At 39.2% G+C, this 16,546-nt stretch overlaps 1 protein-coding gene across 1 annotated transcript in view; it reads right to left on the reverse strand.

Annotated features, from left to right (window-relative positions):
• Nucleotides 1-2,316: 2,316 nt before the first annotated feature.
• The window catches only part of TMEM135 (transmembrane protein 135), a 247,697-nt gene continuing 233,467 nt past the window's right edge, over nucleotides 2,317-16,546 (reverse strand). Inside the window, exons 12-15 of the mRNA XM_056128830.1 lie at nucleotides 16,247-16,323; nucleotides 6,874-6,972; nucleotides 5,990-6,057; nucleotides 2,317-4,146 (exon numbers count right to left, since the gene is read on the reverse strand). Coding sequence (XP_055984805.1) covers nucleotides 4,014-4,146; nucleotides 5,990-6,057; nucleotides 6,874-6,972; nucleotides 16,247-16,323 — 377 coding nt within the window. The 3' untranslated portion in view covers nucleotides 2,317-4,013. The remainder of the gene's footprint in view (nucleotides 4,147-5,989; nucleotides 6,058-6,873; nucleotides 6,973-16,246; nucleotides 16,324-16,546) is intronic.

Consider the following 16,546-nt stretch of genomic DNA (forward strand, 5'->3'; position numbering starts at 1 on the left):
ATAAATAGATTACTAGCCAAGAAAAGGAGAAAGCAATACACCCTTAGATGGAATCCTGCCCTTGAGCGAATCTCTTAGTAATCGAGAGTGCTGAACCCTCAGATTTTTGTCCTTGAGTTAATCTAGAAGAATTTCTCCTGAAGGAAGTGAAGGGCTTTATATCTGTCAATAAATATGATAATGTTCAGCCCCATCTATGTATACCCCACCCCTCATGACTTCTATGTACCCAAATGCAGTGAGACTCGTGAAAGGCCACTGATTCCCAGCCAGCTGTGGCTGTTCCTTCCTTGTTCATCCAGCCTGGGGTGGTGGTTCTCAACCCCCAAATGCCCCCAAACCTTGAACTCACAGTTTTTCATCCAGTTTCATCTTAGTCTACAAAAATAAATTAATTTGTTTCTTTTGGTTCTTTTCTTGCTCACTCACTCACTGTCATTCGTTATCAGAATTTTCTTTCTGAACACACACACTGAGGAGAGAGCCAGAAGGCTCAGGTGTCTGGGGAGACAGAGTTTATCAGCTTCCTCAGCAAGGTGCAATTCAGAAATGAACCACTGCCATTATGGAGGGAAAAAAAAACGAAGCAAAGTAAGGGTGACTTTGCTTTGTCAGACTACTTTCTACTGAGAGAAACAAAAAAAGTTACAAAGTCCATGTGATGATTCTCCTGGCCTGGTGCTCAGGGTCACTGCTTCCTGTCCAGGCTGAGGCTGAGGCGACCCTGCGGAGGATATCACAGAAACCACACAAACAAGAAGGACGAAGCTCCCTGAACATACCAGAAAATTGGTTTTTCATTAACTAGACACTGTCAGAGGATTTAGATACTTGGGAACATGATAAAATACTAACGGGAACAATTCTGTCAGCATTAGGGACTAATCAAACATTGGTCTAGCCATGTCCTGAAGGAGATGAATACTGAAGGGAACAAAATACAGGAGAGAATCCAGCAATTTGGGTTTGATTATAGAAGACATGCTTGTTCTAGAAAATGATAAATTATAAAATCTGAGCAAAGAATTTTAAATAAATGTATATACTGACTTACTTAAAAAGAACTGAAAGCAAAAGTTAAACGATGCATCAACTTATTGAGAACAGTGTTTAAGGTTAAGGGAAAAGTCACAGAAGTCAGGCCAGAGAGATAATGGGGGGTCAAAGCACTTGCTTTTGCCCCGTTCAATCACTGGCGTTGCAGAGTTCCCCAATCATGACCTAGATTAAGGCCAGAGCACTGCTAGATGTCACCCCCAAAATCAAAAGACAAAAGAAGGTGTAAAAGTAACTATAGAATTTATGAAAATAAGGAATGAGTAATAACACTGACTAAAATGATCTGATGAAAACCTGATCATCCAATTTGAGAAAATTTATTATCATAAAATCTTATTCTTTATTTAGCTGATACTAGCTCTGAGATTTTATTAATACAGAAAATAGCAATGAAACAATGATAATATTGTTTCGATGCTTGTTTTTTTTAGTGTCCAAGTATGTAGGAAACATTAAAGAGGCACATGAACGTCAACACCATCAGGTTGGATGCGAACTTACCAAAAGCAGTAATTCTTCAATATATACATATAAGGAATAAATTGTTATCAATAAGCACCTGATTAGAGATCCATGATAATAATTTTGATTATCTTTCAGAACACAAATGCAATTTCTTTGTGTTTGTTTGAACATGCTGCAATCTATTCCAAAAAAATAATATTTAATTTCTCTTTTCACAAGTGTAAATTGGGCAGAGCAATTTACAGCAGTTAGGGCATTTGCCTTGCATGTGGCCGACCAGGTTTGATTCCTCCGTCCCTCCCGGAGAGCCCGGCAAGCTACCGAGAGCACACCGCCCGCACGGCAGAGACTGGCAAGCACCCCGTGCCATATTCGATATGCCCAAAACAGTAACAACAAGTCTCACAATGGAGACGTTACTGGTGCCCACTCGAGCAAATCGATGAACAATGGGAGGACAAGTGTGACAGTGCTACAAGTGTAAACTGGTTATTCACCCAAGTCATACACTTATTATTATATTCTGTTATGATAGTTATTTTATTTTACATTTTATATCAAATAAGATTTTTTTGATAGGGGAAAAATGTTAACTTTTCACTAGTAAAATTCTACTTAAAAAAACAAAAATACAAAACAGCAAAATTTCAGTAAAGATTATTTTTCAATATCGTTTTAAATGTCAATGAAAAACATCTGACTTATATGTCGAAGTCAAATATTTTTCTTTTAATCTGATAGGTAATTTTATCAACATAATTTCTGAAGAGAAATGAGGTGCAGGCAGTAGTGTTTCTTCACTGCCATAATATTTTATTTTCAAAGCAAACAGAACTAATCATCATGCTGATGCCAGTGAATAAAAACTTAAAAATTTATTAATCATTTAATTTGAAGACTGAAACCAAAATGATGCTTTGACAGTACTGCCTAATAGACAGTCAAATTTAAAAGTTAATCACAACACAACAATGTGACCAAGTGAAGTGGCCTTCTGTGTTATCATGGTGCCAGAGTCTATCCTTTCATTGGTTTCAATTTGTCAGAAGAACCGAGGATAGGATTACATATAAACAGAAATACATAAGGCTTGAAACTGAATACGAATGATTAAACACTTTTTAAAGTCTGGGTTATAATTCTTGTTCCAACACATATTCTAGTGCATAATTAATTTTAAAATGGCCTGAAATTTTTCAACAAGAAAATTATTAAAAAAATATACCATCCATTCTATATGTTATATTAACTATTGACATCATAGTCAAGCCTTTTATTAACTTAGAAAAGTATAACTTTTCCCTGAAAAACTCTACAGTGATCATATTTTAATCATGAGTGTCCTGAACTACTAACCTTCATAATAGGCAGTGACTGCACTTTTTCACTTCTTAATTTTAACAGAAGTAAGAAAGGTGTTGATTTTTAAGTAAGAGGCTGGGGGATCTGAATCCAATTAGTGATGAAATGAACTTCTAACAACACTGGATGTTTACACTGTTTATAGTTTTAAAACAGTCACTGTTTAACAGCTGAGAGGGAATCAACTATCAAACTTATCAAAATCACTTTTTTCCATAGGATTTTGCTCTCTTCTCAACATCAGCAATGGTATAAACTCTTAGCTATTTAATCTTCAGTCCTTATAAATGAAGATAAACATGATAAACCTAAGGGAGGCTTAAAGGTAACTTCAGTTGCTTTAAACATTCAACTGTAATGCTACTATGAAGGACTAAAACATATATTTCAACTTTATCAATTCTAATGTAGTTAAGTGACACTTGTTCCTAATCCTCCTTTAGTCAACTGGGCTGCCAAAAAGCTCAACTGATCATGGAGAAAAAATGAATTTACCAATGGAAGAAGGGCATAGATACCTGGCACTGATTCAAAGAGTATGAGACCCGTTTCTGCATCCCTGAAGTCAGAATGGGCACTTCCCCCAGTTAGATTGCTCTACACCAAAGCAGCAGTGTCCATGAAGTCACTTCTTATCCATATATTCAGAACGTTTCTCTACTCTAGTTATCAATTCAAAGGTTAAAAAAAATACAGACCAAATACATGTACCCGTGATCCTTTGTATCCTAGAATGTAGAAATATTCTTAATTTTAAACGAGAATTACATTGGAATGAACTAAACACATCTTTTAAAGTAATTTAAAGTATATTCTTATTTGTTGCTACAATCCTATATAGATTATTTAATATTGTCTGTGGACATAATTTAATCAATAATATATCATATCAATCACTACGATGATCCAGAATCAGATTCTGGCTGCAGAGGGAGCTTAATTATTAAGCAACACTTTCCTATAAAGCTTCTGTATTTCTGATTGGTAAGAAAACAAAAAATAATGCATTGCTCACTGAAATTAACACTGAAGTTCAAGCTCAGGCCCCCTTCTTTGTGTTGAACATAATTAACTCTTCAGAATAAAGTAATGAAACATTAAGACACACTAATAAACTACAGTTATCTTCAAGAAAGCTCTATGGGTAATTCTGGTGTTACAGTTGTGTATCTTGGATCCAATCTGGGGATGAAATCCGGAAAATGTTTAGATGCACTAGTACCAAAAACATCAAGGACTTTTCGGTTCATAACAGCAAATCTGTAAAACAGAAGTCACCACGAGCAATTATTTAATGGAGTTTATTAGCAGCATTATCTCATACTCTCTGAGTTATTCCAATAGACTGTGCCAAACAGAATAGGTTCATGATGGTTTTTCTGATGAAGTCACAGAAAACTAAATAATTCATATTTACTAATAAGACAATGGTATTAAATACATTTTCTCTCATTAATGTTCCTTCAAAATAGTCATGTGATCAATAGAAAACATATCCAAATAAGTAAATATTTAATGATTAAAGAGGATTTAAAGCATACAGGCTTTCAAACTCCTAAATTCATTCCCTCTGCTACCTAAGACAGAATATTTATGTATGGCGTTTTTGGGCCACACCCAGCAATGCTCAGGGGTTACTCCTGACTCTGCACTCAGGAATCACTCTTGGCGGTGCTCAGGGACCATACAGGATGCTGGGGATTGAACTGGGTCGGGGGCGTACAAAGCAAATGCCTTACCCACTGTGCTATCCACCCCTAAGACAGAACATTTTAAAAAGATACATGTTTAGCTAATGTGCAGAAAAGACCTCAGTTCTGAGCTTGATCACAAAGATAGTTCATCTCTGAGAAAAGTGAAATTAATTTTGAGTCACTGACCAGTATTCTAATTCCAAGAATCAATAAATGTAATTTTGGTTCCCTGCCAAAGTAAACTGTCTCAACAAATAATCAATTGGTTAAAATCATTCATGTGCAGAAAACTCAGTTACTAAGTAATAATAATGAAGAAGATACATGATATCCTCTTTAGCACCTAGGCATATGCAGGTAGTTAACGCCGAGAGGAGTCCTGAAGACAGACGCATGGCCCATGTCCCAGCTTTCATCTTTAACAGCGGTGTGCAACTCAGCCCTCAGGTACAAAGTCTGACTAGGAACAGCACATGTACTCTTCACTTCTGTACTGAGGTTGCTTAAGCCCCTTGCTCTGCACTCAGCGGGCCAGGGTCCACTCCGCAGCACTGCACACAGTGCCCTCAGCACTGCCAGGAATGACCCATGAGCACACAGCCAGGAGTAAGCCCAACTGAAGCTCATGAAGGTAAATGACTTTCCTACACCGATACAGCAAGCCATACCAGAAATGGAGGCAGTGCTGTCCATTTGATTCCAAAGCTACATCCTGCCTATTAAGTCAAGCTGCACTGCCACAGAACAAGGAGCGTGACAACAAAAGAAAGTAATGTATGTTTTCAGTATCAGTAACGGGATACGACTATTTTTCTAAAACAGAAGTCAAGTATTTAGCCATGATCTCTAAAATTTTTAATAAAAAATATTTTTTGAAGTGTGCAACTTCCATGTTGGTCATATTGATATATAACTAGATAACTGCGATCACGATCACGACCATCCTGTTGTTCGTCGAATGCCTTGAGCAGGCCCCAGTAACGTCTCCTTTGTCCTAGCCCTGAGATTTTTTAAAAAGTGCCACATTCAAGGCTCTTTCAGGGTTAGGAGAATGAGACCCATCATTGTTACTGGTGTTTGGCATATCGGCTATGCCACGGGGAGTTTGACAGACTCTGCCGTGTGGGCAGGTTACATTCGGTGACCTGCTAGTTTGTCCAAAGTAGGAATGAGATAATAAGATGTCGCGCAGCTGCGCTCTTCCAGGAGCTGGGTTTTATAGTCTCTGAATGGGGAACAGGGAAGAGCCCAGCGCCGAATCCCCGCCCCTTGGTGGGGCACGGGACATGTGACATGTGGCGTAGATAACTACATTATCAATGAAACAATATTCCCAGAGAATTTCAAAATGTTCTTTCTCTAGAAAGTGCTATTATTTTACGATCAGTAAAAACGTTTCTATCACTTACTTTCCCTTGGTGAGCCGTAACAGAAACTTCCAGTAAGAGGGCCTTAAGGTCTGAACTTCCATGACAGCCTGCGAGAAGAGAATTCCATTTGATGAAAATTCCATTAAAGAGCAAATGGTATCAGTAGCTACAGGCAACAGTATGACTTTGTCTTTATTTTCACCATCCACTGTATTTTATGAACATGACGATTATTTTTTAAATTTTAATTAAAAATTAAAATTTTATCTATTTTTTCATTTTTTCTTGAACATGACAATTATTTAACTTACGCTGACAACTACCAAGACACTTTGTAAATGTGCTTTTGATTAGGAGCACTACTCATGAAATAATTGCATTAATGGTGACTATTACTAGGAAACAGTTACTGAATAATCAGCTTGCATTCATTAATTAAAATGTTTATTAACCTGGCAGAATCACAGTGGGAAAAAGTAAATAAAAACATTCCCAAAAACTTTGCGATAGCCCTGAAATCCCTATCACTATCAGTAATGATATCCAGGGAATTTTAAAGGGATTGAGTAACATTTCTGTTAAAATGGATTTGGCACCCATTCTCACTGCCTGAGCAGTACAGGGGAAGCAGCTGTTCTTATTTATGCCATGGCATTTTCCCCCCAAAAAAGATCATTATTGGGACATTCAAGCTGAAGTAAAGCAGTAATAATTTACCTATAAAAACCGGTGTATTCATCAAGCAGTCGCTAGACCATTAAGCTAATGTTTAATCATTTGAAACTTGCAAATTATCTTGCTACAAGGTAAGCACAAAATCCAATACATACAAATGTTATCAATCTTTATATTTTTTTCTTCACTGGTTTAATATACACCAGAGACAAATAATTCTGTTTCTTATTTCAAAAAGCTATACTTACTGCCTGGAAGCAAATCGCTGTAGAGATGGAATAGATGATAGTATCTGCATGAGGAAAGTAAGGAACCCTCCCTGTTTCAATACCTTTGAAATACAGTGTCTGCAAAGCAAGCACAATGCCAAATGATGAGGAAAAAAACTTTAAATGGCATTAACAATATAGTTGAGTAATATGAGTCTTATCTATAACCAGTTTTTCCTACCTTTCTACTTCTAATGATCTTTTAACTGCTCAAATCAGAGTTGCATCTTTCAGGACTGAAATAAGTATCAATCCCCTTTCCTCCTTTCTCATGTCCTTGCCCCAGAGGCAAAACTTTTTTTCACCTATTCTATGCCATTTTTCAAATATTTTGCATAATATCCATTCCTCTCTTTCCTGTTTATATATATTTATCCATTCATTCAGGGAACATTTCATGTGTTAACTGTATTTGGGGTATAATGCTAGAATAAGGGTTTTGAAATGAATGAAACAAGGTAAGTGCAAAACAGAAATAATAAACAGTAAAGTTATACGATACATATGTAGATGTACATATATATGCAAAAATGTATGTGTATACAAATGTATACATATTTGACGAAAGGTTCTATTTTTAGTAACATCTCAAGTAATTTGTCACAAAAATTCTCAGTGTTCTAATAGTGTTTCTCTAATTTCAGAGCAAAATGACAAAGATGTGAGGGGAATAATTTACATATGAATTGATCAAAAAGTATAGAATGTGAACTATATATAAGTTAATGCATCTGAAATTATAAAGAAACAGGGTCTACACACAATCTATTTCAAAAACAAAATAAAACATGCGCTATTAATTTGAAAACAGTACTATTATATGACATTAATATAGTACACTACAGTATATTCATCTTGAAGAATATGAAATTCAGATGTGCTAGATTTGCTTGAGCGGGCCCAGTAACGTCTCCATTGGAGACTTTGTTGTTACTGTGTCTGGCATATCGAATACTCTCGGTAGCTTGCCGGGCTCTCCGAGAGGGGCGGAGGAATCGAACTCGGGTCGGCCATGTTGGCTGCGTGCAAGGCAGACGCCCTACTGTTTTATAAAATGGTTCACAAAACAGGTAACTCTGGACATATGGGGTTATTTTGTTCTAATCATTCTAATTATTTCTTAAACTATATCACTTGTATCACTTGTCATCCCATTGGTCTTTGATTTGCTTGAGCAGGCACCAGTAACATCTCCCTTCCTCCTGTAGAGTGCCAGTGTAGCCCAATGGCATCTGCTTGCTCCAGGAACAGGAAGAGCCTCAAACTGTTTGTTCAGGATTTTGACGAAGAAGTCTGACCATCTTGTAGTTGGGCTGCCATGCGTCCTTTTGACGTTCCATGGAATCCAGTCGGTAACAGCTCTAGTCCAGCAGTTTTCTCTAAATCGCATTACGTGTCCGGCCCATCTGATTTCTGACGCCTTGGCAAATGAAACAGCGTCCCTGATCCTCGATCGTCGATGGACGTTGGAACTCCAGATTTCTTCTCTCACTTGAATGAAATGTAATATTCCAAGCATAGTTCTTTCGATTCCTCTTTGGGAGACCCTAATAGTGTTCCCGTCCTGTTTTCGTGGGGCCAAGGTCTCTGAGGTGTATGTTAGCGCAGGAAGAACGGTGGAGTCGAAAAGATGTGCCAGAGCCAGAGGTTCCTCATCCTCTTTACAACTTCTTGGATGCTCTTGATGGCGTTCCACGCTGCTCTGTTCTTCCAGTGCAGTTCTGGTGCCAAGTCGTTTGTCATGTTGAGTTATTGACCCAGGTACACATAGCTGCTTAATTCGGATGTTCGTTCCGTTGAGAGCAAATGGAATGCAGGAACTAGTTTGTTTTTCATGAATATAGCCTTGGTGAGATTCAGTTGCAGCCCGACCTTTCCACACTCATGGTCGAAGTCAGCCAGCATTTGTGCTGCTTGGCGTATGTTTGGTGTTATTAGAACAGAACGATGTCATCAGCGAAGTGGAGTGGTGTAGTTGCCAACAGTCTATCTTCACTCCCATTTCTTCCCATTCCAATTGTCGCATGGTATCCTCGAGGGTGGCACTGAAGAGTTTTGGTGAAATGGTATCACCCTGCTGAACCTCTCTCTTTATGCCAATGATCCTTTCCTTGTAGAATGATGAGATCCTGGTGGTGAATCCATAATAGAGCTCACGGAGGACCCTGATGTACTGAGTGTGAATGCCCTGTTTGGCTAGGGCTTTGATGACCACTTCAGTCTCAACAGAATCAAGGCTTTCTTTAAATTTCTTAAACTAAACTTATTTATTTAACTAAACTCTGAGTTCCAGAAGAGCAGGAGCCTGATCCTCTACTTCTATATACTTAGCAGCACCAAGAATAGTAATTGGAATATAATAAATTTCTACCTATGTAGTTGGCTTTAATTTTCTGTTATTGTTAAATTAAAGGAATTTTAATACTGTATAATAATATAGGATTTTAACATAAAATTAGTAAAATGACTACAGTCATAAATGCAACAAAAAATACTGGCAAATTAAAATTCATAATTTCCTGTGTTAAAAAATGTTTTCAGCATATGCTTTGCTTAAAAAAAATCCTACTTAGGGAAGCAGTTATAAAAGATATCTTTACAAACTGTATCTCAATATTAAATTCTTCTGAAGATGAAGAACATGTATTTGCTGCCAAAAAATGATTTTTTTTCACTTTTCCTTTCCTGGAAATCTTCTCAATTTTGCTTTCAAATCCTTCCTCCGCTTCAATGGATACTATCTTGATATAAGTCACCATCTTCTGCAAAAGACCATTCTCCCAGTTTGCATTAGACCCTGCCTCTAATTCGTCCTCTAAATAATGGATATGCAACAGCCAGAATGTTCTTAAAATGTAAATTAAATCATATTATTTCCACTCTCAATAGCTTCTAAATGCACCTCTCCTGCACCTGCTCCCTCCCTCACCTCTTCCTCTTCTACTCCTTCCTCTTTCTCCTCCTTCCCACACAAATACAAAGACACACCCTGATGGCCACATATTTGGATAAAGCAAATATGTAATTCTCTTAATATAAGTAATGACAAATTTTCAGTGAGATAAAACTTAAAAAGCATATACTATCTTTTTCTTCTCTTTCATTATTTGTATATAGGAAAGCCATGGACTTTTGGGTGTTAAAGGCACATGAAAAAATGCTCCACATCGCCAATCATCAGGGAGAAGCAAATCACAACAATAGTGAGAAACCATCTCACACCACAGATTGGTACACATCAAAAAGAACAAGAACAACCACTGCCGGCATGTATATGGGGAGAAAGGCACTCTCTTTCTGGTGGGAATGCCGACTGGTCCAGCTTTTTTGGAAAACAATATAGACACACCTTCAAAAACAAGAAATTGAGCTTCCATATGACCCAGCAATACCGCTTCTGAGAATATACACTGAGGGTGCAAAAAAGCATAGTAGAAATGACATCTGCACCTATATGTTCAACAAAAGCCAGAATCTGGAAACAACCCAAGTAACTGAGAACAGATAGAAACTTTGGTACATCTACACAATGGGATACTATGCAGCTATTAGGAAAGACGAAGTCATGAAGTTTGCTTATAGGGATGGTAATGGACAGTATCATGCTAAGTGAAATGAGTCATAAAGAGAGGGACAGACACAGAAGGACTGCACTCATTTATGGAATACGAAATAACAAAATGAGACTGACACCCAAGGACAAAAGAGACAAGGGCCAAAAATATTGCTCCATGGTTAGTAGCCTGTCTCATGAGCTGTGGGAGAAGGCAGTTGGGATAGAAAAGGGATCACTGGGGTATGGTGCTGCCAGCAGGTCAATCTGTACCTGTGAGGAGAGTGCAACAGCCTGATGGCGCCTTCAGAATTCCAGATACCCCCAAAATTGCTGCTGTGTCTTTGGCCAGACCCCAAAAACTTGGGGCAAAGCTTACCAAGAAAGAAAACGACCAAAAGTTAGGTATGTGGGAAACACACCCACGAACCACCTCCAGCTCAGCTATATAATTGGAGGCATGGCCTCTCTGGTTCCTGATCGAACTGCTTAATGGCCATGATCCCAGAGACTCAGAAATAAATCTCGAAACCCAATGGCTTTTGGCAGAAATGCGTCCAGTCCCTGCAGTAAGTGATAGGTGCCGGGCCACCCCAAGTGGGAATAGGTTTCATGCCTTGGCCTGTTCCGCATGGCAGCTCGGGCCGCCATCCTTCAGAGGCTGCTGGATAATCAGGTTTGGGCCCACAGTGACGAGACACGTGGGACCTCATGGGATAAAGGTGGAGCCGGCACTTTCCTCCCCATCCCAACGAGACCCCAAGTCACCGCCTATGAACAGCCTCTCTGGCTCCTGATCAAGCTGCTTAACGGCCATGATCCCAGAGACTCAGAAACAAATCTGGAAACCCAGTGGCTTTTGGCAGAAATGCATCCTGACCATGCAGTAGTTTACTGTCGCCGGGCCACCCAGGGGATAAGGGTGCTGTCTCTCCACCTGTTCCCCCTTGGTGGCTCGGTGGCCGGCATTCTCCAGAGGTCATTGGACAGTCAGGTTTGGGCCCGCAGGGACAAGACACGTGGGGCCTAATGGGATGTGGCTGGAGCCAGCCCTTTCCTCTCTGTCCCAAAAAGACCCCGAGTTGCCACCCATGAACAGCCTCTCTGGCTCCTGATCAATCTGCTTAATGATCATGATCCCAGAGACTCAGAAACAAATATTGGAACCCAGTGGCTTTTGGAGGAAATGCGTTCGGACCCCGCAGTAGGTTACTGTCGCCAGGCCATTCCAGGGGGGAAAGGGTACTGTAACTCCATCTACTCCCCCTATCCAATCCCTGTCCAATCCTCCAGAGCCCACTGGACAGTCAGGCTTGGTCCTTCAGTGATGAGATACGTGGGGCCTCACGGGAAGGGGGTGGAACTGGCCCTTTCCTCCTTGTCCCAATGAGACCCTGAGTTGCTGCCCATGAATGGCCTTTCTGGCTCCTGATCAAGCTGCTTAATGGCCATGATCCAAGAAACTCAGGAACAAATCTTGGAACCCAGCAGGTTTTGGCAGAAATCCCTTCAGATCTGTTAAAATTTTGGAATTTCAAAATTGTGCGGCCACTACTGCATCCACGCGACATCGTATGTTATTCATAACCAGTATTAGAAAACAAATTGTCTACTGTTGCCTTTTCAGCAGATCTGAATGATGGGGTAAAAACTCAAATAATAATGGTGGGTCTGGTGTCAAAATATTGAATGTAATCAACGTAGAGAGAGAGTAATATAGAAATCATCTCCCCACAGGTAGGGGGAGGGCTTGGGATGGGGGTATACTGGGGTTTTTGGTGGTGGAGAATGGGCACTGGTGAAGGGACGGGTGTTTCATTGTATGACCGAGACTTAAACCCGAAAACTTTGTAACTGCTCTCACAGTGATTCAATAAATAAAATTATAGAAAAAAAAAAAGTAAGGTGGAGTTCATGTCCAATTCAATCAGCTAATCAGTGGCTGAATAAATAGTAGTACTCCTACATTAAAAAAAAAAAAAGAAAAGGGATCACTAAGTCAATGATGGCTGGAGTGATTGTTCTGGATAGGATAATTGTCTGAAAATGGGTAAAGGACGAAACATGATGGACTCTCAGTATTTATACTGCAAACCATAATGCCCAAAAGTGGAGAGGATGGGAGAAATTTTGTTTTTTTTATGGTAAATTTATGTTTGCCATAGTCAGGGGGAGGGTTGGGATGGGGAATGGGATACTGGAGACATTGTTGGTGGAAAATGTGCACTGGTGGAGGGATGGGTTTTCGATCACTATATGACTGAAACTCAAACATGAAAGCTTTATAACTGTCTCATGGTGATTCAACAAAAAATCACACAAAAATAGTTAAAATCTTATCAACATGTTCTATTTATTTTCTTTTTGTCTAAGAGAAATGGGGCATTCTTTAGCTCTCCTCACTCCAAACACTAAGAAATAATGACTAGTCTAGGAGACAAAAAAAAACCCCAAAAAACCCAAAACCCCAAAAATAAAAAACAGAATCAAACCCCAACTTACCCAAAATCAATCTCTAAATATTACTTCTCCAAAAGAAATTAAAAGCCAACAACAGAAAGGCTGATTCTATTTCTCAAGCAGGAAATGTCACAGAGAAATCTGTATTATCTGGTTTTATCACAAGGCATGAAAACTATTAAATATACTACTCTCATGGCTGGAGCAATAGCACAGCTATAGGGCATTTTCCTTGCATGCAGCTGGACGGGCTAACGCGAGTTCGATTCCTCCGCCCCTCTCAGAGAGCCCGGCAAGCTACCGAGTGTATCTCGCCTGCACAGCAAAGCCTGGCAAGCTGCCTGTGACATGTTTGATATGCAAAACACAGTAACAAGTCTCACTATGGAGACATTACTGGGCCTGCTTGAGCAAATCCATGAATAATAGGAGGACAGTGCAGTGCAACAGTGCTACTCTCATGTCAAAAAGAAACAAGTCAACTTGAAGAGGCACTCAGCCAAACATGGGGCAATTTGAACAAAATAAATGCAATCTGAAGAAAACACTGAAACAAATCGATGTTGGAAATGTTAAAATTCAGGTCTTCATAATATTTAAAAATATAGACTCATCGCTCAATTTTGTAGGATAAATTCTGATCATAATGAGATTTGGAGACAACAACTGGACTAGAGCCATTACTGACTGGATTCCACGGGACGTCAAAAGATGGCGTGGCTGCCCACCTATGAGATGGTCAGACTTTTTCGTCAAGACCCTGAACGATTGGTTTGAGGCTGTTCATGTTCCTAGAACGAGCAGACGCCATTGGGCTACACTAGCACGTGACAGGGACAAATAGAGACGTTGCTGGCGCCTGCTTGAGCAAATCGATGAGTAACAGGATGTCAAGTGATCAAGTGATCATTCTGAACAATGGTAAATAAAAGAAAGTAGTCAAGCAATTTACTAAATATTTAGTAAACTATTTCAGAGTAACAAAAGGGTTACAAAGAGAGTTTCTTTTATAGAATTTCTACTCATAAACACAGAAGAGACGAAACTTACAGTCTATGAGCATTTTGCAACCTTCATAAAATAACAAATCATGTTAACAATCAGAATGGCTGCAAAGCTATCAGATACAGTCTTAGTTGGTTTTACAAATACCTCATTCAAACCCTCATCACCAAAAAGAAGAGACACCCAGGCACCTTCGTGCCTTCTAATACGATTATTGTAATTCAAGGAGAATTCACACATAATGTGTCTTCCCCTCCTGGCAAAAACCCTGAATTTACATTTGTGAAAGCCTCTTGATTTAAATGATAAATCTGGGGCTGGAGCAATTGTACAGCAGGTAGGAAAATTGCCTTGCACGTGACTGATTCCCAGCATCCCATATAGTCCCCTGAGCATCACCAGGGGTAATTCCTGAGTGCAGAGCCAGGAGTAACCCCTGTGCATTGCCGGGTGTGACCCAAAAAGCAAAAATAAATAAATAAATAAATAAATAGGAAACACACTGAGTTAAGGAAACATGGTGACACCCCTCAGTGAGGATTCAATCAGCAAAACCCCTAGTGTGGAAAATTCTGTAAGAGCTAATGGCTAAGATCTCTGGCAAGGAGAAAAAGAGAAAACTCTTTAAACTAAAAAGTCTCTGGATTCCAATTCAAACAGAGAGATCAAATAAAATTTCTGTGAGACAATTAGTGAAAACCAAGTTCTAAATGCTTGATAATGGTATTGTGAACTGTTAGTTTTTAAGCACGCTCTCTTGCTCTCTCTCTCTCTCTCTCTCTCTCTCTTTCTCTCTCTCTCACACACACACACACACACACACACACACACACACACACACACACACATACCCCACATAGCTTGGAGGCTACTCTTGGCTCTGTGTGAGTGTCACTGTGCATTCCTCACAGATAAATCAAATTCAAGCCCAGGTCTCCTGCCCTGTGAGAGGTCTCACCCACTTCTTCTCTGGATTCTTTATGATATCATTACCCTGACGTGCTAGTGGATAAAGTAATTTTATTTCTGGGATCTGCTTTAAAATAATTCAGTACTTGGGACAGTACAGATGAAATTGACCAAATACTGATAAACTATTGAAACTGTATAATGGTTGCATGAAGGTTAATTATAGTCTAGTTTCTACCCTTGTATTTTAAACTAACAAACAAAAAAGAAAAATAGGAGACTGAATCTTGAAAACATTTTTCTAAATTTAAAATTTGCTTTTGTAAAATATAGCAGAAATGACATCTGTACTTGTATGTTCATTGCAGCACTGTTTACAATAGCCAGCACTGTAGTAGTGTCCTCCCACTGAATCTGAAAAAGAACCAAGTGCCCAAGAACCAATGACTGGTTAAAGAAACTTTGGTACATCTACACAGTGGAATACTATGAAGCTGTTAGAAAAGATGAAGTCATGAAATTTGTATATAAGTGGATCAACATGGAGAGTATCATGCTAAGAGAAATGAGTCAGAAAGAGAGGGACAGACATAGAAGGACTGCACTTATTTGTGGAATATAAAGTAACAGAATGGGAGACTAACACCCAAGGATAGTAGAGATAAGACCAGGAGGATTGCTCCACGGCTTGGATGCCGGCCTCACATGCTGGGGGAAAAGGCAGCTCAGATAGAGAAGGGAACACCAAATAAAGTATGGTTAGAGGACCCACTCGGGATGGGAGATGCGTGCTGAAAGTAGACTATAGACTGAACATGATGGCCACTTATTGCCTGTATTGCAAACCACAACACCCAAAAGGAGAGAGAGAACGAAAGAGAATGGGCCTGCCACAGAGGCGGGGCAGTGGGGGTGGTGGGAAGGATACTGGGAATATTGGTGGTGAAGAATGGGCACTGGTGGAGGGATGGGTACTAGATCACTGTATGAATGAAACGTAAGCACAAAAGTTTTTTGTTTTTGTTTTTGTTTTTTTGCTTTTTGGGTCACACCCGGCAATGCACAGGAATTATTCCTGGCTCTTCACTCAGGAATTACTCCTGGCAGTGCTCAGCGGATCATATGGGATGCTGGGAATCGAACCTGGGTCAGCCGTGTGCAAGGAAACGCCCTACCTGCTGTGCTATCGCTCCAGCCCCAAAGTTTTTAAGTTTGTAACTATACCTCACAGTGATTCATTAAAAAAATAAAAAAAATAAAATTTGCTTTTGTAACTGGGAGGGAAAAGTAAAAGTAAAGGCCCTCCCGTTGATCGTCGATTTGCTCGAGCGGGCCCAGTAACGTCTCCATTGGAAAGGAGACTTATAAAGCATTCGAAATTATCATTTTCTTTTGAACAGTACATGCATTAAAATGTTTGCTTACCTCCACCAATTTGGAAGCTAAATACATAGAAATTGTTGTGCTTTTATAAAACATCATTGATACACCTGCCAGAAATCCTGAAACAATAAATAAGAGAAAGCAATCAGATCTAAAAGTATTTGTTATTAAGTCACTTAAGTTATTAAATTAGAAAAAATGTATTGTACCATTGTTTTTGTTACAACAGAATCAAGGATAGTAACTAACTCCATGACATAAAATGGGATGAATTCTCTTTAGCACATTTTAAATTAAAACCTTCAACTTCAAAATTAGTAGCAAAGTTCAATAGTGTTACCA

Source organism: Sorex fumeus, unplaced genomic scaffold (assembly GCF_029834395.1).
Source record: "Sorex fumeus unplaced genomic scaffold, SorFum_2.1 ptg000069l, whole genome shotgun sequence".
Lineage (NCBI taxonomy): Eukaryota > Metazoa > Chordata > Mammalia > Eulipotyphla > Soricidae > Sorex > Sorex fumeus.